The 25,700-nt window shown below is 42.1% G+C and overlaps 1 protein-coding gene across 1 annotated transcript in view; it reads right to left on the reverse strand.

The window, feature by feature from the left end:
- Positions 1-25,700, reverse strand: part of TGFBR2 (transforming growth factor beta receptor 2) — an 83,320-nt gene that overhangs the window by 34,015 nt on the left and 23,605 nt on the right. The window contains exons 2-3 of the mRNA XM_019745289.3: positions 14,432-14,600; positions 9,653-9,843 (exon numbers count right to left, since the gene is read on the reverse strand). Coding sequence (XP_019600848.3) covers positions 9,653-9,843; positions 14,432-14,600 — 360 coding nt within the window. The remainder of the gene's footprint in view (positions 1-9,652; positions 9,844-14,431; positions 14,601-25,700) is intronic.

A 25,700-nucleotide genomic window follows, 5' to 3' on the forward strand; every position in this document is an offset into this window, starting at 1 on the left:
CTTTTCTCCGCCATATTTCCACACTTATTTTTTTCTTCTTCTGCATTTAGACCAGAAAGTAAAACTGGTTTGTTTCTCTCCAAATAAAAATGCACAGCTGGTGAGACAGCTATTTTGAGTAGCGAGCACACGGCCCAATAGCAGCACAGCCAGAACTCCCGGACCTGTCAAAGCACCATTTATGCTTCTCTTTTCTTACCTGCGAGAACCAGGAGTTTCCCTCAAGAAGCCAGCTAGCTCCCTGATGCTGGAGCAGAACAAACACAAAACAAGATTTGAGAGAAAGAGAAGAGTAATTCCAAGTCTTCCTTGACTCAGAAACCAAGGAAGAGTCAATAAAGTGTACCAGGCATGTGATCAACACACAGAGTGGGCTTGCTCGATGGCAGGAGGCGACGTGGTTAAGGTCACAGTAGTTGCAGGGGGAACCAGCTGGCTGAGATGTTCTGCTAGCAAGTTAAACACAGACAGGAAACCATGTGTCTGATACTGTAAAAAAATAATTTGTCTTCCTGCCAGAGTTAGGCTTGCAAACCAAAGAGGCTGTTTTCATTTAAAAGAAATTCTACAACAATGAGAGAGGAAGGAATGAAACTCTGGCTACTAGGAGTCCACGTCTCCCTTCCTTAACTTCTCAAGTCAGAGAACATGTGAACTATGAAAGCCTGCACACAGCTGGCAGGTCACCAATGAACACACATTGGGTGACAGCCGACATCTGATGGTCTGCTTCTCCATTTCACCACATGGGTTGAACTCTGAGTCAGAGTGGTTTCTAGAGTCCTAGTTTCTGAGCTACCTAGATATAACTGATGTATTTACTGATAGTTCCATCCTGTAAAAAAACAAAAAAAAAGGAAGAAGAAAGAAAAAATGTCATGCAACCTACAGATAGATATAGCAATGAAGAAAGACAAAAGAAAAGTAAAAGTGGGAGCTGGAATCAAGACAAATGGAAGAATGTTGCTTATGGCAGATGCAACCTACACACAATACAGTTGAAGGCATTTTCAGGACGGAGAATACAACATGACATTGGTACATAGCTCCTCGCTCACCTGGCCAAATCCCACATAAGATACTTGAATTTAGGGGAAAAACAGTAACAATTTACAGCCAAAATGTACTGAATACTTGCTCTGTGCCAAGTACTACTCTAAGTTCCCTACATGAATAAACTCACTTATGTTCGCCAAAGTCCTATTCAAAGTGAGTACTAGTTCCATCCACATTTTTCAGAGGAGAAAACTAAGGTGAATTAGTTCACCCAAAGACAAATGGCTTATAAATGGCGTAGTTGGGATCGGAACCCAGATAATCGTCCTGGGGAGACTGTGATCCTCTCCAATGATGAGGACCAATAGCTGGCCATCATTTAGGAACATCATTCCTCACAAATACATGAATAGTGCAAGCCTGGGGATGTACCCCTCGCTGAGGACTTCAGGAATGGTGGGGCAGAGGTGCCTTCAGTGACAGCCATGTGTGCACAGAGCACGTGGCCTCTTATGTGAGGTGCGCAGCCTTCCATGGGTGTAAGGCTGATAAAGAGCACACACCCCCACCCGGACCTGAGCAAAGCAGGGTAAGGATATTCCCTGAAAAGGAGACAAGATTCTCTGACTCTTCTGTGGACAAAAGGTGGAGAACCTGATGTTAGATCTTGGGAAATTCAGGTCACTCCCTGGACACCCACTGCTTTGTCAGTAAAATGAAAAGTTTGGACGAGCTAATTTCATGGATTTCATTTCAACATAAAAAGGTTATAGACTCCCACAAGACAAGGGAAAACAAGTGTTGGTGAGGATGTGGGAAAAAGGGAACCCCATTTCTACTGTTGGTACAAATGTAAATTGGTTCAGCTATAATGGAAAACAGTACGGAGCTTCATCAAAATATTAAAAAATAGGACTACCATATGATCCAGCAATTCCTTTTCTGGGTATATATTCAAAAGACATGAAAACAGGATCTTGAAGAGATGTCCCCGTGTTCAGTGAGCCCTCCGTATTCACTGCAGCAGTATCCACAATAGCCAAGACATGGAAACAACCTCAGTGCTAACCACCGGATAGATGGATAAGAAGCTGTGGTATATGTATACATATATAATGGAATATTATTCAGCCACGAGGAAGAAGGAAATCCTGACATTTCCAACAACATGGATGGATCTTGAGGGCATTATGCTAAGTGAACTAGGCCAGACAGAGAAAGACAAATACTACATGGGATAATTTATATGTGGAATCTAAAAAATTAGTCAAACTTCCAGAGACAATGTAGAATGGTAGTTGCCATGGGCTGGGAGGGTGGAGGAAATAGGGAGAGGTTGGTAAAAGGACACAGACTTTCAGCCAGAAGACGAATAAGCTCTGAGGATTTAATGTAAAACATGGTGACTATAGTTGATAACCCTGTATTGTATAATTAAAATTTACTAACAGTAGAAATTAAATGTTCACACACACACACACACACACACACACACACACACACACACAAAATATGTGAGGTGATAGAGCTGTTAATTTCCTAGATGGCAGAACTCCTTTCACAATGTATATGTATATCATATCACCATGAGGTACACTTTAAATATCCTATAATTTTTTTTTTTTGCCACTTATAGCTCAAGAAAGCTGAAAAATGCAAAAAACATAATGCCCACCTCACCCCCACCAAAAAAAGTTATGACTCTAGAAAACAAGACAACACACTGAAAGCAGTTAGCATAGATGAGCCGATCCATTGCAGGCTTTCAACCCAGGGCAGTGATCATTGCTACTCTTGTCCTATGAATTCCCCCAGTCTGGGCCTTGGGCATGGTGCCAGCTTGCCTGCACTTCACTTAAGGAAGTGGAGTGGGCCTCTGGCCTTGAAACCAAACTTTACAAAGTCCAGGACTTGAGTTTCGTGCTAATTCCCTTTCCTGTGTGGCCATGGTGCCTCTCAGTTTCCAGAATAAGTAGTTAGTTCTAAATCAGGAGGAAAACTAGGATGGCCAGGGTTCCAGTCCCCTGGGAGCTGGCAGTGGGCCAGAAGCATGCCTCCGTTAGTCTCCCACGTATCACCTTCTTGCTTTCCTTGTGCCCACCTCCAGCAGATGACTGAGAAACAAATGGATTCAGGCAAATGCTTTTCAGTGCCACTCTACTACTTGTCTAGGGCTCCCCGGGGCTACCAAGCAACTCTCGTAGATCCAATTCAGTACATCATCTAAAATGCATCTCAATAACATTCCTAAATGTCTTCTCGCTTTGAGCAATATTAGAGGACAATCCCACTGATAAACTAAAATGACATTATCATGGAAAAAACAAAGAAATGTTCCCGAAAAGGTGCCTGATCCTCTTCTCTCCATCCAGACCCATGTTAGCACAGTTTGGAGTATATAAAAAATGAACTTCACTACTGCCATTGAAAAACACCCACATTTCACCGGGGAGTCCTGTTATATGAATGGACTGAGTGAGTAAAGTATATTTAGCTCATTTCCAAATGACCAGGTTTAAGATCACATTTATTCCTCTTGAGCTGATTAGCTCAGCATGTTACCAGCAAGAAGTTAACAAGACCCTTCTCTGGTTCTGTCCCTAGCTGGGGGAGTTCACACCAGTGCTTTCCACACTTCAGTGTGCAGACAAATCACCAAGGACACTGTTACAGCCCAGATGCTGATGCAATAGGTCCAGGAGGGCCCCAAGTTTCTGCACTTCTAACAAGCTCCCTGGTGAGCTTGTCTGGTCTGCCAACACTTGGAATAGCAAAGGTTTTCACCATTTGGAAGAAATGTGCTCCTTGGCTTAGTGTTCTTACCAAGGGGACAAAGAGGAAAAAAGGAGATACTACTGTGTGCCAGCCACGTACTGCGCAGGGCACTGCCACCATCCTCCTCTTCCATCCCCACAACCATCCCAGGTGATGGGACCATGACTAGCCTAGGTGGTCCACAGGGGCACAGGCATTCAATGAGAAGGCCACCAGGCCCAAAGCAAGCTTTCTCTAAAAGACAGAAGAGGGAGTGAATCCCTTTGGCAAGTACAGAGCTGGGATGACCCTCATCACTGATCTGAAAGGCCCTTGTGAGTCGTTCCAGTTTTACTTAGCTACCTCCTATTGTGGTTCTGAGTCAAAACAGGAACAACGGGCCTAATTTATAATATTATCCAAGGATGACAAGGGATGTGGTTAGCTTTGATTAGAAATCGGAGACTCAGCATGCTCACCCTTCCTCTGGGAAGGAAGGCGTGTAGAGAAAAAGAGAAACTGGATGAGGCACAGATTAAAGCAAAACAAGCCCCTCTAAAACTCTTGGGGTGCAATGCCTGGAGGTGTCTGCTGTGCTGGCATGCTGTGGTCAAAACCCAGCCACAAAACCTCAACGCTGGAACACACCTAAGGGCTGAACCATCCTGGCTTCATGTCTGAAGAGAAGCAAAAGTCCTAAACCCTACAGAAAAAGCCCAAGTAGTAGTAACAGCTAACAGACAGTGACTCCTTATGCTGTGCCAGGCACGATTGTAAAGACTCTGCATGTATGAATCTGGTCAGTCCTTCCATCACAACAACCCCCTTCTTCCTTTAGTTTCCATTTCATAGACAAGGAGGCTGAAGCATGGAGGTACCAGGTAACTGGTCCAAGCTGGCAGTGCTAGTAAGGGGTAGAAGAGGCCTTAAATCCAGGAAACTCACTTGGGGCTCCCAGTGTTAATTATTCCAGAGACCATTTCTCTCTTACCTAAAATAGCAGACATCATCTCCTTGCCCAGTGGTCTGCAAATGCAGTGTCTTTGCTGCTCTTGGAAACCATTTATGAAATGAATAAAACTGAGTCGTTGTGTCGGATTCTTAATGATTCAGTAGGAGATCAATAGCCACATAATGTCTTCCAAAGTGGATATGTCATTGGCAAGTAAATCGGGCACCTATGAGCTCCAGATTCTTTCCTCCTACATCCTACCCTCACTTCCGTCCTGGAGGCTGATAGGTCTTACCTGACTCACAGCTGTCACCAGGCCGTCAACAATAACGAAGGCAAACACCATCTAACTGGAATCTTACGTCTTAGTGAGTTCAGGGGTAGGTAGACGCTGACTTCCTTAGAAGTCTACACAATATCTTTTGGCAAGAGGGAGTCTTCCGAGACAGGACCAAAGACATAACTGTTGGAGCACAGCTGTGAAAAGCAGACCTCAGCCTCATTCTAGTTGGTCCTCTACTCTCACCTACACTTGGCCACTTCAGGGAAGCAGGAGAGTCACCAGGCACAGGACAGGGCCCCACTGGGGGGTTTCATGGCAAGGGGCAATACTTGGTTCACCAAGAAAGACACAAGGTGTCTTTAACTCCTTTGTTCTAGAGCAATTTTCAAACTTATGAAAGCCAGCAAGCTTCCTGTAGTCCTTATCTTCTACTGAAGCTCAGTATACACAGCAGGTAGAGGAGAATTGACTCGATCCCTTCCCCCTCAGTTTCTCAGCGCAGTCCCTGATGCCCCTTGGAATGCCCTGTACTAGGGAACTAAGACCTTGGCAAAAGTCTGGAGACCTGAGCTGTAGCCCAGCTCAACCACTGACGAGCTGAGTAATTGAAGGCAAGTCACTTTTGTGTTGCTGTTTTTCCTCCAGCATCAGCTGGAAATAGTGATCTAATTACTTTGTGGGACATGAAGAGGATTACCTCAATGTATCTTCAATGCATTTCTTGTGTATTTCTCATGTACACAAAATAAAAGTGCTTTGAGGAGAGGAACAGGACAACAGGCATAAAAGCCATTATACACGCTGACCTCCCGGAGTCTGAAATGGGAAAACGGGGGTTTGTATAGAGGTCCATTCTCCCCTCAAAACATCATCCAGGCTTCAGGATCCCTCACTGCATGGCATAGAGACAAGTGCCATGGAGTGGGAGACAAAATGTGAGCTAAGTGATACAGAGCTGGCATTTGGTTTTGTTTGTTTGGTTGGTTTTTAGAATAAGCTTCATACCTCCAGAAACAAAGGAAAACAGCAGCATTTTATTGTCTGAGGCTGGGGGCACCCCATGTATCCATTCTTCAGAGGACTGAGGTCATGGCATTGGTTAACTAACATCAAAACCACAAAGAAGAAAGCCACCAAATTGTTTAAAATGTGAATAAAAATTCCAATATGACTGCAGAAAGGCATGAGGGAACTTACTGGGAGTCACGAAAACGTTCTGTATCTTGATTGTCAGAGCAGTCAGAGAGTTGTACACATTTGTCACAATTCAGCAAACCGTAGAGTTGAAAAGGGTGATTTTTATTTTATATAAATTACACATCAATGAATCTGACTTTTTAAAAATCTCAATTGTGTGCTTGATCAAATTTAGGATTCCCATGCAAAATTCTATGCAGAACAATCTCTCTGGAAGAATGGATGACCAACTGTTAACAATGGACACGGAGATTAGGGGACAAATTAAAAGGGAGACTTTCTTTTCACTGTACCCATTTTGTAGCATTTGAATTTTTAAAATATATGTATCTATTATCTGTTTAGATACAGAGAGATAGAACGAGAGGAGGAGAAAGAAGGAAATAAAAAGAGAAGAAGGGGAGAAGGGAGGAAGAAAGGGAAGCCCTTACAGATTTTTTTAGTTCATACACAGCCCATTATAAATCCTAACTATGCCACTGATTAGTCATGTGATTCTGGAGAAAGTGTTCATCTTCCCTGAGTTTGGTTTGCTCACCCATCAGATGAGGGTTCTACCAGTGCCTACTTGTGGGGTAGCTGTGAGTTTAAATGAGGCCACGCCTTGGAAAAGGTCTGTATACTGTACATAGCAACGGTACAGTCTCTCTGAATGTGACCTATCACTCATAATAGCACTGAAAATTAAGAGCTACATTTAAAAAGAGAATCTGTAGCTCAACTTTTTTCCCTTCCATATTTTAAGAAAACCAGAAGATGTAAGTAATTATCATCCACTGTGTGGGCAGATCAGAATCTGGCAACAAGATGTGAGTACTATACTAATAGAAATACAGTGCAAAACACTCCAGATGTTTGGTGTTCGCCATCTTGTTTGACTTGGAGTGGAGAAATACAAGTTACTTCAAGGGTTTTCATTCCTTGGTATAAAGAAGAGGTGGTGGCAATAAGTGGAGAAATAGAACCTAAAGTGTTGCTCTGGTATCTGCTGTTTTAGGTGGGGGGAAATAATCTCTTTTCAGAGAAGAGAGATGCTTAAAAAGCACAGCAAACGTCCCGTAGAGCATTTTAGAAGATTAAATGCAAACAACCCTGGAACATTTTAAAAGATGCTGAAATCACCCAGACATCTGAGTCATCAGTGTACTGGATTTCTTGGGTTGTACAATGAGAAATGATCTTTAGGGTGATTATCTCACCTCATATAGAAAGAAATAGTCTGATAATGAATAAGAGGGAAAATGTATGAATGTGGGCCCATGATTATCACCTGAGTTGAAATACATTGAAAACTGAAGTCATTAATCTTAAAAGCTTATCGTTTTTTTTGTTTTGTTTTGTTTTGTGTGTTTTTTTTGTGTGTGTATCCATCCAACTTCAAGTCATTTTCAAATTTTGTACCTTTTGGATAAAATAAACTTTTCAATTGTGGACAAGCCAGTAGGCAAAACGAGAGAAAAGTTTCATAGGTGATAGTAAAATGTCTAATTAAAGACTACTTCCTTCAGCTTAGCTTGGGCCTTTTTTAAGAAAGTGAACTGCTTGGAGAAAGTTGACATGTTAATTCAAATATCAGGTATTAAGCTTTAGTGTGATTTAATCTCGTTATATCTGCCCTTCTAACTCAAATTATATAAGTAAACTGAGATAAATGGAGTGTTTCTAGGACGAGAAACTAGGAAGAAGGAGAGATTTTGGAAAGTGTTGCACTGAAAAGATATACATGCCTACCTTCATGTACTGCGAAGTTGGCAGAGGTGGGAAGTTGGACAGGAAGAGAGGGAAACGGGCAGTAGGTGAAGGACACAGAGAGAGAAGAAGGTGGGTTTGCAGTACTGCTGAGCACCTCAGACAATGGAGGAAACACATCGTCTCCCATAGATGGGACACATACAGGGATAGAGGGCAGATGCAGCACTTGTGTTCCAAAAGGAATGTTTATTGAATCAGACCTATTTTGGGTTAAAATAACTGTTTCACACTCTGAACTTACATTCCTAAAACCAACAGAATATTATTTTTACTATCAGACTGGCAGAATTAAAAGGCTTATAATCTTCAGTGTTGGAGAAGGCACATGGAAATCCATATGCTCAGATATCGTTTTTTGGAAGCAGAACAATTTAATAGTGGTGACCATATTTAAAATATTCATAACTTTGATCCAGAAACTTCACCTCTAGAAATCTATCTTGCAGAATATTAATAGCACATGTGTAGGATATTCAATGTGGCATTAATTGAAAAACTGAAGACCCCTAAATAATCCACCAAATGGAGGAATGGTTCAATTAATGATAGGAGATAATCCATATCATGGAATTCTCGACAACTAAAAGGTGTGGAGTATATCTGTATGTATTGTCTTATATAGAAGGAGAAGTAAAAGTGGTTGGGTGAAAAAAAAAAATATCACCAAATATTTATAGTCAGATCACCTACTTGTACTGAAAGATGGATGAGTGGATAGATGGATGGACAGAGGGAGAGATGGAAGATGCATGGGTGGAGGAAGGCAGGGAAGGAAAGAGGGAGAGAGGGAGGAGTAAGGAAAGAGAGAAGGAAGGTGGGATTATATGAATGAATGAGACATGTGTATCCAACAAACTCTCAATATTGATTATCTGTTGGGTTGCGAGTGAGGTGACGAGGTTAATGTACTTCCATTTTGAAAATTTTACACATCGTTTGAAATTTTGATAAGGAAGATCTGCTTTTGTAATTCAAAATTATTGAGTATTTATTTTTTTTTAATTGAGGGACCAGTTTGTGCCCTTCTTTCAAGCTGAGGGAATGCTGAACATCAAAGAGAAACGTCAGTATCTAATACAGTCTTCCCCTGTCTCCATGAGTAAACCTTGGCTCCTTAGTTTCCTTTTACATTTCAGTTCTCCTCTCAGTGGGACAGATAATAAGTGCCCTTTAGACAAATCCTAGGAATATGTACACAAAACCACTTGAGTTCATTCAAAGCAAGTGCCCCTCTTGTATCAAATAGCCTCCTCTAATCTCTAGACCAATAGTTTTCAAAGTGTAGCTGCATCAGAATCATCTGGAAGGTTTGTTAAAACACAGATTGCTGGGCCCAGCACCCACAGTTTCTGATTCAGTGGGTCTGCGGTGAGGCCCCCGAATCTGCATTTCTAACAAGTTCTCAGGTGCTGCTACTGCTGCTCCTGCTTTTCCAGGGACCACACTTTGAGAACCACTGCTCTAAGTGAAAGACACTCTTTGTCAAAGACAAATCATAATGTGGGCCTACGAGCCAGATTGGATAAAGATCGAACCAACCCTATTCCTCAGCAAGTACTGCTTTCCAGCAAGTGACTGGGTTGCTAATCCACAGCACATCAGCTCACTCTGCAGCATCAGACCCAGAAGGAAGTACAGTACTTGAGACTCAGCCCGGGGATACAAGAGATCAGCATGGAGGAGGTCGGGCTGCAGACCATCAGGAGAAAAAGACTTACCTTCGGAGAAGATGATGATGTCATTGCATTCATCCGTGCTGCAGGAACACATAAAGAAAGTCTCGCCGTCCACTTTTTTTTCCTTCATAATACACTTTGTGGAAGCAGCATCTTCAAGGACAAATCCATGGTAGACAAGCTTGGGGTCATGGCAAACCGTCTCGAGTGTAATGTTCTCATCATTCTTTCTCCTTGGGTGCAGAGGTTCATGGTGGAGGGGCGGGGCGGGGAAAGAAAAAGAGAGTGGATGGATATGGTTTCTGGACAGAAAAGCAATCTGGAATGTATTTCCTTCATGAAGTTGTTTCTAACAATGGCAGCTGGTTCTTGTTTTCCAGTATTAACAGGTTGTCCCATAATCTCCTGTGCTTTTTCTACTCACTTTAGTTTTTCCTTGGCTTATTCTCAGAGCCCACTTAGGATTATAAACATGAGAGCTTTCCTTGGGGGCTAACCTGTCGGTCCTTTTACTCATTAAATCTTAATTCAATCATTAAAGGGGAAGGCACGAGAAAACAAGATTGCTGGGTCCTCAGGATGACGTTAAACCTCCAGGCTCACCTTGCAGCCCGAGTTTATTTGGCAGAACCAGGGTCATGTCTAGCTAACCTGTCGTCAAAGAGCATGCCTGGGAAAATACTGCAGTTCCTCTTTTGTTGTCAGCTGGGCCCCAGGGCACTGTGTGTGAGGGCATATTCCATGTCAGCAGCTAGCTGTTCTGAGAAAACAAGATACTTCCTAGATAAAGAATTGCAATTTCCAGAATTACAGAAAGGAACAAAAGAGTGGGGGAAACATTAAAACATATGGGAAAGAACTGCAAGGTGTTCTTCATTTACAGTTCAGTGAAATGTTTTATGCTGTCAGAAATTAATTTCTTCTTGGAATCATTTGGAGCCTGACTCGGCTAAGGGCTCAGTGAATCTTTCACACGGCATTTTACTTAGGGCCTAGGAAAGGCTCACTTGGCCGTATGTGTACATTACGTCTAAAAATGACATGATTAATGCCCACTATTATAATTGCAAAAGCCAAAGTCAAACTCTGGCATCCTTGGAAAGTGCATTATTTCTCTGCTTCCCTCTGCTCCCCTCATAAACGTGCCATCTTGGATGTTTGGGTCCAATGCCAAGGTGGGTCTGACATCCTTCCTCCCAACTCTGTCCTTTGTGGATGCAAAATGTCTGTTGTCTTGAAGGGTATTCTCTACAGCAGGAGGGGGTGTCTAGGGAGTGGCTGACCAGGCTTTAAATGACTTGATAGGTCCAGTCTGCACATGCAATCTTCCCTGGGCAGGATTCTTGAACGCATACATAGGAATACACATGTGTTCTAACACACAAGGTTGCTGGTCACAGCAAGCAGAATGGGAGGCAGGCTGGAAGCAAGAAGCAGCTAAGATACAGCTTTCCAGGTGCCCACACCCAGGGAAGGAGCAACTTGACCGATTCCACCCTTTAGTGCTGAATTCAAGGACAATGAAGGACAGTGTGTCAACAAGTAAGAGTGAGCATGAGTGAGGATGGAACAGCCCAACCAGGAATAGAGTCATGTGTATGACATCCAGACAGCCCAGGGTTGACTCCAGCACAGACACTTGTACCACTGTGTGAAAAACGGTAAGCTCCAGTAGGAGCAAGGGGAGCAAGGGCTTGCTAAGTACGTCCTTACTGTCAAAGGAAGAGTAACACACGTAGTTGGAATCTGTACTCTAGGGTGGCTAGCAGGGAACTAAAGGAAACTTAACTCGGCATGATCACACCACAAATGGTGTGTAGGTAAAAATCTTCCTATCTTTAATCCCAAGGGTATGGAGTCTTGGCAAAAATGGTGGGCATGAAACAAGAACACCTCCCTCCCTTTCCACGTGTGTGTGTGTGTGTGCAGGGTTGTGTTTTGGTAACAAAAGGCAGGCATGCTAAGTCCTCAATGCTCCCAGAGAAAGAATGGTATATCTTTCTTGTGAAGCTTCTAGAGGCCAAGAGACAGGAAGGAATTGTGAGCCCTGGAGTCCAGCCGCTCTGCACTGACTGGGCAGCTCTTTCAGAGGTTCTTGCTTCCCGCCTCCTAGCTGCTTAAAGAACTAAACTTGCAGAGAGGAAACGCAGTTAAAATACTTGAGTCTGGGTAAAGTCCTTAACTGCTTTCTCCACTCACTCCTGTCACAGTGTTTTCCCTGACAGCAGAGCTCATATTTTTGCAAAATATCGTTGGAGCCAGCTGAGCATAGAAAGGGAAAACACAGTGAAAAAATACAGACTTCTGTGTCCTGCAACATTTGCTCTGAGCAATTGAAGGTGAAGAATTTGTCAGTAGACTTGGAAAAAGAACCCCAGTCATGAAATTAATTTTGGTTTCAACATATGTCTATTCTTGGAAAGAATTTGAGCATTTTACATGGAATGGGCACACAATTGACATTATTTAAACCAATGAATGAATCAATGAATGAATGAAAACAACACTAAAACTGATAAAGACATTGAAATGCACTACGATAAAAGCCGCTTTCAGTTTCCACACCTGGCTCTTGCTAAAATAGACTTCTTCCTTAGTTTGGGTTCCCTGGAAACAGACATGGAGGCTGAGATTTTTCTGTGCAGGAGATTTTGGGAGAGACACCTGTAAGGCACTGAAGGGAGCACTGCACAGAGGAGGAGTTGAACCATAAGGCAGTTTGCAGTGAAGGACTCAGCTAATCCCTCAGAAGCTGTAAAGCTGGATGGCCCGTCAGAACTGTTGCAAATTGAGGCAAAGTAGCCAGGCATCTGGACCCCTGCATCCATCAGTCATAGGACGCTAGCTACTCAGGAAAAGAGGTCAAACCCCAGGAGAGGTCAAATGAGAAGGAAGCAGCTCCTCTCAGTGGAGGAGAACTTGTGGGAGAGAATGGGGACGATCCCTCAGCAGCCAGTGCTTCCGAGGCTGAGGGAGTGACGCCTCAGTGCTGAGGGGGTCCGGGAGGTGTAGCACAGCAACCACCACACATCCCTTTCTCCTTTTGCCAAGACAGGTAAAAATAACATTTACTATATTTGCTCTTTATAGCTGGGACACGGAGGAGAGAGGGAGGCTTCCCCTCCCCCACATTGGTCCCGTTTTCTGAAACAAGCGAAGCCTCTATTCCGGAGATTTGATTCACAACCAACCATTTGGACTTGCACTGTGAGTCAGGAAAAAACATCCTAATTAAAACGGCCTTTCCTCATTAGCAGAAGTCAGTGTACCCCACAGTCGATATTTCAGCAAAGACGATCAGTGGAGAAGAGAAGGAAGGAAGGAAGACTTGAGGTCATCCAGTCGGGTGTCTCAATCTTTCCTGCACTAGACCTGCCAGTCATCCAGCGTCTCCTGAACTTCATTTGACCAGAGAAGGAAGTTTGTTCCACTGTTGGGCAACCACAACTGTGAAAATGTTTAAACTTATACTGAGCGCTAGTCTCTCCCCTTGTAAATTTCACGGCCCCTTCTGCCTTTCAGCGTTACGTGGAAAGAGTTTCTTATATTTTGTAAATGAGAGCCCTTCGATCTCTCTCAAGAGAACCCACGTCCTCTCTTCCCTGGAACCATGTCTAATTGCCTCAGCCATTCCTTAGATGGCACGCTTTCGAAACCTCTATTGACACAGCTCCCTTTCTTCTGAGCATGATCTTTGTCAAAACCCCTTTTTCAAAAGCCTTGCTCAGACCTGGACATGAATGAAGTTGGCAGGTACAGCCAGCTGTCATGACAGGCCTTTGTTGTTAACATTCCTTCAGTTCTTAAGAAACTAGTCATCCCCTGGTATGTACAGAAATTTGCAAGGTGTTCAGATCTATCATCAAGGCTAACTCGATGTGGTCTGGAGAACGTCCAAAAGACTCATTCCCCAAGAGGAAGGGAGGATATTTGGGTTTATATTCTCATTTGCAACTGGCCAGGAGACACATAAGTTACTTTAAAAAAAAAAAAAAAAAGGCCGATAAATTCACAACATCAGACTAAGTCTGCAAAGTTGTATTTCAGTAATGAATTTATACATTTTTATAAAATGGGAAGTCATTTAATGATCTCTATTTTCCTTTTTCTCTCTTGCTCATACTCCCCATTTATAACTATGCATTTATCAAATGATTTATGAGCACTTACTGTGTATGTGTGTGTGTGTGGGGGAGACAAAAAAGATGGGGGGAGAGACACAGAGAGAGACAGAGAGAGAGACAAAGAGAGAGAGACAGAGAGAATGTAGGGAATCTGATCCAAGAGAAAGATGTAGCATGTCGCCCAGTGGTGGTACGAGTGACATGGCCAGAGCTTCTAAGGAATTGTTTTCTGGTTCCCCGAATAGCTTCCCTTTTTTGACAAGTGATTTCCTCTTCCAACAGCCCAATGTTCATCATTTTCCTTCCACAAAATAAGTCTAGGATTGCCTCAGAGGAACAAAGCTCCTAGTGTCACTATAAGGTACAGAGCACGTATCATTAAATGACTAGTAAATGGCATATTGCTCTCCTTCATACAAGGAAGTGTCTCCAGATTTATTGCAAATATAAAGGTCACCTTATATACAATCTCACACATATAAATAACACACATATAGAGACTTGTGTGTATGTATTTGAAAATGTACAGAATATCTCTGGAAAGTGCATTTAATGATTAAAAGAGAGATTGTCTAAGGGAAAGAGAAATGGGATGGTGTCTACACTCAGGGCATGGAGATACACGAACTCTCTGTACCACGAGCATGCATTACTTATAAAAGGGGGGAAAGAAAGATTTTTTAAGAGGCAACCTTACCAGACAGCTACACAGACTTCATGCGGGTTCTCACAGATGGACGTGATACTGCAGTTGCTCATGCAGGACTTCTGGTTGTCGCAGGTGGAAGATCTCACATCACAAAACTTACACAATTTTGGCAACTTGACCGCACCATTGTTGTCAGTGACCATCATGTTATTATTAACTGTGGAGGGAAGATAAAGATACACGAAATGATTATCTAACTGCTAGGCAGCCTGCCAATGAATTCCTCATGATGTTATGCAATTTCAAATGAACCTCATGTCATAAGAATAAATATGGAGAAAGGCAAAACAATGCCTTCACATCAGAGAATTTCCAGCACCTATGCAATCTGTAACGAAAGCCATTGTGGGGTGGGAGGAAGTTTGAGTAATTTCTTACTTCTGTCAGTGATTTATAAGGTACTCTTTCTACAGAAACCTTATCATCCAATCAAGAAACATAGCTTGGATGGGCCCATTGCATTGTACTGGGTGCTGGGAGCACAATGAAAAGTGCCCATAGGGAAATTATAGTTTAGCTGGGTGGGGAGGCAAGGAAACAGATGAGGATAGGATAACCTGAAATAGAGAGAAAGAGGGAGAATGTGGAAGCCAGACAAGAGTCACCACCCAGATGGACAGAGAGAGGTCACAAGCGAGCAGAGTTGTGAAGGACAAACGGGAGTTGGCCAACTCAGAGGAGACACTGTAGGCCAGGCAGGACATGACCATCCTGTTCTTGACCTCCACTGGAAAGAGCTGGGGGCCTTCTTTACAAGGGAATGGCTCTGACTTCTCTCAGTTGCCTTGAGGGACATGAGTTGATTCACCAATACAGACTGAGTGCCTCCTAGAAATAATCCCAAACACTGGGGATGCACTAGAGTTCTCTGCGTGAGTAAAGGCTCTGTCAAGGGTTTGTCTAGCTCTCTGACTTCAGCCCTAGAAGAAGCCAAGTTCCCTCCTTCCTCAGGTTTTCCCCTTGCTCTTCTCTTTGTCTGGCTCTTGTCACCTTTCTGGTCACTGGTTACATGTCAGCTCTTCGTCCTAAAGCAGCCCACAAGTAACTAGGACAGGACTCATTTTATCCTCTGCACAAGCCAACTTGATCATTTTCTTGCTTACAATCTATCCACCAAAATGCAAGCTCTGTGAGACGATATCTGCCATATTTATAGGCTGTGTCTCCAGTGCCAAGAAGAGGGCCTGTCACAGAGAAGACATCCAAAAATATTCATTGAATAAATGAATGAAGAGATGAATACATTAAGGAATGAATATATGAAGTTCACATTTGGCCCTTTATCCCCAATGGAAAAGGATATAGAAATTCTTCCCACACATCAGTGGGGAGTGTGATTATAAATACAGTATTCATTCACAACCATCAATCATCTATTGAAGACAGACTGTTCTTTGCAAAACACATGCTGCATGCTGAGGCAAAAAAAAACCAAAAACAAAAACACCAGGTATAACACCCCCTTTCTCATCTTCTTCCTCAAGGATTTCCGTTTCCACTAGCAATGAAGGTAATTAAAGGCATGCATTTGGAGAGTCAAGTGAGACAAGGCTATATGGCATGTGGTCAACAAACATGAATTTAAAGACACTGAAATGCTAGACAAAGAATGATTAGGCATGTAGACCACGTGTGGCACTATCCTAGTCCTTGGCGGTCAGGAAGCTGGGAGTGGTGCTTCGCGCAGGGATAGAGCTTGGACAGGCCTGAGGGCTGCCTCCTCTTCTCCTCCCTATGTTAAGTATGCTCTTGCCTGAAGCCAAAAGAACAGTTTCAATGCCCTCCCACAGTGGCTCCCTGTCCGTGAATTTTAGATTTCTGTCATTGACACTATGCCATGCAACCCTCTTTGTCATTTAGGCATAGCACCTGTTTCCTGGGTCTCTAAAAATATAAACATATATAAATTCAAGATTTGCTTTCTTGTGGTAACATTAAATATAGAAGAAAAAATACACCCATTCATCCCTCACAGGCCTCAAGTTCATTTCAGGAAGTGTATTTTTAGATAACAAACTATTTTGAAATTTGCAATGTCTCCCAGAGCTACAGCTCTATGCTTAGTTAAAAATACAGGCAGATCTGAAGTGCGCTCTGAACCTTGTGTTAAATTTGGAACTAACACAACAATACACATTTTTTTTTTTCTACAGTGGTTGGAATTGGATCCATTGGTAAAACAACGAATTTAACCCTTTAGATTTCCCTATAAAACATGGGTAAAGCAGAAAAAGCTAGGTTGTGTTTTGTTTATTTGATTATTTCTTTTAGACTACCATGTCTTCCCGAAAATAAGACCTAGCCAGACAATCAGCTCTAATGCATCTTTTGAAGCAAAAATTAATATAAGACCCGGTCTTATTTTACTATAAGACCGGTTATAATATAATATAATTAACATAACATAACATAACATAACATAACATAACATAACATAATATAATACTGGGTCTTATACTAATTTTTGCTCCAAAAGACACATTAGAACTGATTGTCCAGCTGGTATGTTTCAGATAAATCTCTGTTTGTTGATTAGGAAGCTTTGTTGTTTTAAGTATAAAATCAAACCTCCATGACCTGAAATTCGGTCTTCCAGCACATTAAGATTTTAGCCTAGATTAGTGGCTATCAACTCTGAGGCATGTTAGAATCCATCACCTAGGGAACTTTGAAAAGCAAGGAAGCAATCCCCTTAGACATGCTGATTTAATTATTCTGCATAGTTACCTACGCATCAGGAATTGTGGAAGCTGCCCACATGCTTCTAATGTACAACTGAGACCGAGACCCCTGACCTAGAATTAACTGAAAAACAATGGGGTGGGCACAAAACAGCAAAAAACCAAAAACTAAAAAACCCCACCCACCCACATACAAACACGTATACAACTTATGTGACAGTGAAGGGGGAGCTGATCATTCAAGTTGGAGGAAGTTTCCTTGTGAAAAACATGCCCCGAAAGCTGTAAGCTTAGCACTTTTATACTTCAGAAGAAAAGGAGTGTGTTCCTGGTCTGGCCAATCCTTTTCTAACAAAAGCTAAGAAGTGTGAGAAAAGTGACAGGAGTCAGAAGTGATAGAAGAGAAATAAAAACAGGTGCGACTGGTGCTGAAAGTAGCACTGGCAGCCACAGAGGTGTTGACAAGTATAAGGGGTTTAGATTTGATGCCTGCAAAACACAATCAATAGTGAAGACATACACAGAGAGAGAAAGAGAGAGAGAGAGAGAGAGAGAAAAGAGAATGACTTGCACAGCTCAGGGGGTGTCACCCAGATTACAGTCTGTGTAAACGGGGGCCCCTGGAGATGGGTAGGTGTGTAATTCATGATAAGGCCCAGAAAGATAAGACCTCTCCATTGAATTCTGGGGAAAAGGCAAACAGCCAACTTTACTCCATACTTGGAGGCACAGGCATATGGGGGCAGGGAGCAGTGTATGATGGGAACTTATACCTAGTAAAGCCCTTACATGTGCTAGGTAAGGTGTATAAGTTATCGCACATCACTGGTAAGTACTCAGCAAGAGGACCTCATTTTTCTTTTTATTACAGTAAAAGATACCCCTGCTGAGGTGAGCAGGCTTTTTATCTTGATCAGCTTAGTTTTTTTTTAAATTTGAAAGCCTTCACACAGGGCATATTCACTACAACCCCCCCTCCCCGCTTCCCTCCCCAGGCAGCCACTCACTACTAGTTGACATCAGGAGGCCCCCCACACTAACAATTCCCAACCAGTCAATGAATGTCCAGCCTTCGCTTTAAGCCAGTATTCTCCTTTGTGAATAACTGTGTTGGTGGGATAGACTTAAGTCTAGAAGGCAAAGCTACTCGTAACCTCTGTTGGGGGTGGAGGTGGCAGAGGTCACCTAACTTTGATAAAAGCTGTATGGACTCTGGAGCGAGGGGGTGGACGGACAGACCTACAAACTTTGGCTCATCATTTCAGAGGGATGGTTCTCAGATTCCCTGAAGGTCCACAGGCCCCAGTTGAAGAATTCTAGGCTTACCCCGGAGTCCTCAAAGGTGATTCACGGATAACATGCTAAGCAGCGGCCTGCCAATCAGGGTGGGGTGGAGGGCTAGTGGGCGCAGGGGATGGTGATGGTCACTCAGTGTAGGCACAATTGTATCTGTGCACTGGAACCCACAGGGAAAGAGGTCCCTGTCGTGACCTCTCCTATCAAACAACATCTTATATTTAATACATGTTTGTGAAGCCAAAGGAATAGAAGGTAAATGCCTAGAGTTGGCCTTCTGCAGCCACGGGCTCTGTATCCATGGATTCAACCTAGCTCAGTTCAAAAATATTGGGGGAAGAAACATTATGTTGTTGCTGACATGTACTCTGTAGTGAGGCCTACGATGGTTGCGTCTGTACTGAACATGTACAGACTGTTTTCTTGTCATTACTCCCTAAGCAGTACCGTATGACAGCTATTTAATAGCATTTACATTGCATTAGGTATTATAAGTAATATAGAGATGATTTAAAATATACGGGAGGATGTGTGCAGGTGATATGCAAATACTATGACATTTTATATAAGGGACTTGAGCATCCTCGGATTTGGGTATGGGGCGGTCTTAGAAGCCCCCTCGCCAACCTAGATACTGAGGGCGGACACACATGTGAATAGCCAGGGACAGAGCTATTACTCTAAACAACACAACAAAAGCCACCTAATTAACCCAGTAGCAAACCCTAACCAACTTCAAAATTATTTCCAGTTCAGGTTGTTAAATTGCTCTCCTAAGTCCCTTTAGTTAAGATGTTTAGTTAAGACACTATGTTTTAATGGCTGTAGGCCCTCTGTGAGCAGCTGACCATCTTTAGGGAATTTTCTGCTCATAATAGGCAAATTAGTTATTCATATGTTCTTAAAATAAAGGTTCCAATAAGAATGTCTGCCCCCTAGAAAGTCATTCAGTAAAGGAAGTGAACATGGGCAGCTGCTTTCAGCATATGATGGTATCACATGGCCCCTATTTCACTTCTCTTCAAACAAACCAATGAGTAATATGTCCAAACGTTCAGTCTGGGTCATACTGCCTTCCTCATTTTAGGGCACATTTTCCCCAAACTCATTGCCTAGAGACAGAGGTTCCGGGTCTTGAGAATATGAACTAAGTCAATGCATTGCTGTGTCTATTTCTGGAACCGTCCTGTTGTCTTTGAAGGTCAGAGATGAGCAGCCTAATAAGGTTTAGACTTAGTGCAGATAAATATTAGCAATTTTGGGTAGGAAGTCTTTGCCCGTGCCTTTGGAATGTTGTCTATTATGAGCTGAACAATGATGCAGAATCTCAAGATTCCACGGATAATCCTAAACACTTTGCCAGAAATGCATCCACCTATCTTTGAATTCATGCATGTATCTACTGTTGTGTTGCAGCATGTTTTGGGGGGGACTTAAGAAGTCATTTATATCGCAAACACCTGTGGATATCTTGCTTAGTGCTACATATTTCATAGCAGGAATACTAAAATTGATACAACCAAGTGCAGCTTCTTATAGAATAATCCATGTCAACTGGTAAACAGAACTCCCTGTGCCTGGGGCAGAGCTTCTCTCTTGTTAACAAGCACACACAGGTCGCTTGGGAGTATGTTTAACCCACAGGTGTGGGGTGGCATATTGGCTCACAACATTGTGGAGCTGGCAAGTCTGATATTTATAGGGCAGGCTGGCAGGCTGGAAACTCAGGCAAGCATCGGTGCTGCCGTTTTGAGGCAGAATTTCTTCTCCAGGAAACCTCTGTTTTTGCTCATAAAGCTTTCCTACTGATTGGATGAGGCCCATTCATACGATCTAGGGTGAACTCCTCTTCTTAAGGTCAACAGATTGTAGTTGCTAATCACATTCCAGAGTACCTTCACAGTGACACCTGGATTAGTGTGGGATTAAAGGACTGGGCACGAGAGCCTAGCCAAGTACTCCTGACACTGACCAGCACAGGTAGGAACTAAGACTCGGTGCCCAGGTGACGCCGAGGCTGTTGATTCACACTGAGTAGGAAGGTTGTGGAGAACCCAGTTGTTGACTGGTCATTGTTTCCCTTTGTCCACTCATGTTTGGATCTAGCAAAAGGGAATGCAGTAAATCCTTCCTTAAAGTCGTCAATAGATTCCTCAGCTTTAAGTGAAACCAATTGTACCATAGGCTAATTGATACAAACAAGAGTTACGTTCCTGTGACATCTCATCAATGTTAGAACGAAATAACTTTGAACAAAACGACGTCATTCGTGGACCTGCTATACTATGCCTCACCTTTTTTACAGGCACATCTCATCTTACAGTTCTTTCCATCTGCTTTTCTCTAGAGCCTGGCCCCCTAAACGATCACAGGCCCAAAGGCTCTGATCACCATATGGGCCTAGAATAGAAAGACTTGTTCTCTGAAAGAAGGTTTTTAATTGCAGTTGGCATTTCAGAGTCAGACACTGAGGCAACCATCTGGCCCGCAGTCACCAGGGTCTGGGATGCTGGCAACACACAGCCCACGCACGGCCCCTGAGACTAGGTGGGACAAGTCTACTGGCCTGTCACATATGTCTTCCCACCCAGAACAAAGAGCAAATGCAGCAACCTCAGAGGAGTCCCTTCATGACCCCTCATGAAAGAATGATCCCCAAGATAATCAAATACTTTGGCCAACTACTATAAAACAAACCAACCAAAAGCACCTTCTGATTAAGTCAAAAATATTTTAGGAGTATTTCCCTTCTTTGAACATCTATTGCATAATTGGAACTTCTAACACAATGCAACACCTTCTTTTTAGTTTTAAAATTGTATGTGGACCCTCATTTGCTAATTATAAGTATCTCGAGAGCAGGAGAGGTGGAGCTCTCCTTCAAATGACAGTCCCACATGGGCTCCAGGCACCAGGACCAGTACTGAAAAGCCACCCCTTAGTTAACTGGGAGATCAGAGTGTGGGCAAAGAAAGAAATAGACAAGTGGCCTGAAGATATCAATTCTTCTTTTCATGCAAATGTTCTCATGATAATAATACTTTGCTAGAACCCTCCAAGGATGACCTAATCAATACTCTAAAAACTGTTTGAAATGTTAGGGAAATCATTCTTACTAGCCAAAAAGCTAGTAAGAAAACACAGTTGTTTTTCCACATTGAAATTGCCTACCACAGGGTCAACAATTAAGGATTTATCAAGTATCTGTGATGTCCACACAGAGATTTAAAACAAACATCAGGTTGGTCCCTGCCCTCTTGCAGTTTCCATTCTAGATTGAGAGGCAAGATGATCAAATGCAAACCACTTGCCTTTAAATACAAACATGAGGTCAGAAAAGGGAAGAGTTGACATAGGAATAGCAGTTTCACAGGGGAGGCTGTCCTTGAAGGATGCTGGTTCTGAGAGGCTGAGGACAGACAGAAAGGAAAGGCACTCTGGGTTGAGAACACAGCTCGGACCAGGAGAGGTGGAGTGAAACGGGAGATCCAGACAATCTAGATGTCAGGTCTCTGAAAATAGATAATTATTCAATGAACGTGCATCTTCCATTTCACAGATGGAAAGGCTGAGAGGTACAAGGACGTTCTAGGTGTGTGCATGGTTCACAGGGTTGGCTTGGCCAGAACAAGATTTACAACAGGCAAGGAGAGTCGAGGCATAGAAAACGTCCCAGACTCTGTCCACCTAATCTCATAATAGAAAAATATTCTATTATAAACACAAACTGAATAAACTCAAAGCCTCATTTAAAAAGTTAAAAGTCAAGGACTAGCAAATAAATCACTGGATATGGAGAGTTGTAGATTTTCTTAATAAAACTCAATCCTAAATTGATTATTATGTAGATAATTATGATTGAACTGGAGAGGACAGTTGTGTGTGTGTGTGTGTGTGTGTGTGTGTGTGTGAGAGAGAGAGAGAGAGAGAGAGAGAGAGAGAGAGAGAGAGAGAGAGAGAGATTTCCCTCCCTGTTTGATTTATTCCACTGAGGGGATTTAGCTTTGAAGGTTTGGATTCAGTAGACCTGTTGTCTGGTGAGTTTAATAGTTCACTCTGGATTGCTTTAAAAAAACTGCATAAACATAAACTTGTATTCATCAAACAAGTAAATTACAAGATTGAGGGTGTTTTAAAGGGATTATCCAATAGAGGACCTTAAATAAAAATCTTGACTGTGCCTTTATGATTTTAAAAATGTAACTTACAAGGACATTTTAAAGAAGCCACATCTAGAATACCACAAGCCGTAGCTGAACGGAAAAGTAATTAGCTTTTTCTAGTGACAAACATAAAATAACTGAGCTGGAGCTTCCATTGCACCCTTCCCTACTTAACACGCCCTTCCCCCAATAACTCCAAATAACTTCCAAATATGCACACTCTGTTTTTTTGCTTATCCCTGAATTTCTTGGATTACTAAGGAATGAAATGCAGTTTAAGTTTTCCCACCACTTACTGAATTTGCCTCTTTATTTTTTAATGTAAGTCCCAGAATCAGGTCACATATGGAGACAAAACCCAAACGTTTAAAATGACTCTTGCAGATGGAAATATCTATATTGTTGCCAACGGCAGTATTTCAGAATACCAGCACTTTTGCCATATTCAAAAAGCTGAAAAACTTTTAGATTTCTCAGTGATCTTCATCTTCAATAGGGGATTGAGTGGACAAAACACACTTTTGAAAACGGGACGAGGGCGAGCAGTTTGTAGCCAAAACCACCATCCATACTTGGCAATCATCGATAAAGATGATTTTAACAGTGTATTTATCTGGTAAATCCTAAATGTAGGAACTTGACATGAGCTAAAAACCCAGGAATATGCTGGGGCTTGGGACAAGAGGACTCCAGTTGAAAAAACTGAAGCCACATCAATGCAAATGAGATAGTATATCAAGTGAAGGAGGAAGAATGTGACATTATTTCAGGGACTGTCAAAATAATAGCTTTAGTCTTCTACTGGAAAGTGCTTTCAAGTTGGTATTTTACATACAGCAATAGTAATTGAAAAAACAATTCTCTCTTGGTTGACATAACTTGGACGGTGTGCTGTGGCAACAAGGAAAATTACCCAGAGATTATTGAAAACAAAAGATGATTAACTCTCTTGGTGACAGTCAAAACAACACTGGTAAATAACACAGGCTGATAGAGGCAACATAACGAGCACATGATTTATGGAGCTTTACAACATTATATTCAGCAAAAATAATTTATTACTTAGCAGAAAAATTTGCCAACATAAACAAAATATGCATTATTTATCGGTGAGCATGCTCATATTAAACCCCTGTGGAAAAGTTGGACCATATAAGATATGGTCCTTTTCTCACGGTGCTTACGTTCTTGTAGGGAATGAAAAAAAAAAAAATGTACAAAGTGATTTTTACCAAAAGAACTGAAAAAAAAAAAAAAAAAGGTCTACATGAAGATGTGTTTTTTAAAATTACGTTATTCATTTGGGATTGAAAACAATTAACGTTTTTTTTCCTTTAGCATCTCAAAGTGCTGGGGCAACTTAATGCAAAAACGAATGCAAATTCTGGTAAAAATGAATTTTCACAAAGATAAGCAGCTATTTAGAGAATCAGAAAAATAGGCACCTTAGATGATCCGTTTGCTTCAATTAAGCAAACAATTTGGTCTGAATATCAATTTTCTGTGAGATCGGGCTTTTGATTTATAAATTTCTTTGTGGACGTGCCCCCCTCTCCCACTTCCAAATGTATTGCAGTGTCCTGGTGTATGCCCAGTGCCTGAAAGGGTTTCCAATCACAGTTTTACTAAGCATGTGAAAATATCAGTCAGAGCATGACTCCCATACTGAAGCTTTGACAAGGGGCTGGAAATAATACCGTACTGGGAGGGGGCTAGGTACTCCTTCAAAGGGTGAGGTCAAAGATACTTGGTTTCTGACAAACGAATAACCAGGGTGAGAAGCGAGAAAGCAGAGACTGCTATGTAGGGCTGTGTGAGCCAGGTACAGCCTACGGACATGTTCTGTTCGGCCTAAACTCTTGTCTTTGTAAAATATGAGCCAAGTTTTAAAATTAGGATATTTCACAGAAAAGCTGGATTTCCAACTCCACTTAATAAAATAAAAAGATCTGGCAACAGGGGGCTCAGATCATCCTGTGACAACAGTCAGCTGGCAGTGAGGGGTGGTGGCCCTTTAAGGTGGTGTGAATCTCCTCAAGTTTGCCTCATCCCTGCCCCTCCCTGGAGTCTCCTAGCCCCCTGCCCAGCCCTGGTGGCCATCGGAATTTTACCATTAATGATTATTCAACATGTCCATTCAATTCTCTCTTCCACTGTTATTGGTTTAACTCAAATGGAAAAATTCAGGATAATCTCTCATACGGTATTTTCTAATATGCATTTGATGGTCTAATGTGGATACTCACATTTCAAGTCAAGAAAAAGGAACATTTTCTACTTTAAAAATCAGATCTAGGTGGATAATAATAATAATAATAATAATAATTTCCATTATCACCATTCATTGAATGTAGAACAAATGCCAAGTCCAGTACTGAGTGTGATGATTATTTCATTGATTCATCAGAACGGTGTCATGTTGTGTAATCACCGTTTTATAGGTGGGGAAATTCAGAGTCAAAGAGGTGAAATAACTTATCCAAGATCGATGAAACACAGCTCATGAGAGACAAAGCCATAGGCCACAGGGAGCCTATCATTTTCCTGATACTGACAATAAAACAGATATTCCCAGTGCAAAGGCTTAAGAACAGTGGTTTAACTCAGTCCAATAGAAGACAAAGACATTGAGTGTGGCCTGCAGGAGTTGTGGGAGGTAGGTAGGGGCAGGGGGAGCAGTAAGTTTCTTAGAAAAGAGATTTGGTGCTTCGTAATGCCTCTACTTAGTTTAGGAGACATATATAACAGGGGCAGCTTGGTCAAGTCTAAGAGTTTTAAGGTCAAAGACTTGCAAGTGAGTTCAGGTTCTTGCCAGTACTATCTGTGGGAGCAAGGAGAAGCCACTTCTCAGAACCTCCATTTCTTGATCTATGAAATGGTACTTTCTAGGGTCAGGATGAAGAGAAAAGAAAATGTGCTTGAAATACATGTGAAAATTGTCTAGACAACAAAAAGTGCCACATAAGCACTCTCTGGTTAGAAAGTAACACTATCCAATGTTCTCTCTCAGGAAAATAAAATTACAGGCAAGGCAAGACAAGATAATTAAGAGTTTGGGCAAGCTATTCCTACTCATCAATAGAATGCAGCAGTTTGATGACTTCTAAATAATCTTTC

This window comes from Rhinolophus sinicus, chromosome 5, assembly GCF_057876585.1.
Source record: "Rhinolophus sinicus isolate RSI-liver-muscle chromosome 5, RSI-T2T, whole genome shotgun sequence".
Classification (NCBI taxonomy): domain Eukaryota; kingdom Metazoa; phylum Chordata; class Mammalia; order Chiroptera; family Rhinolophidae; genus Rhinolophus; species Rhinolophus sinicus.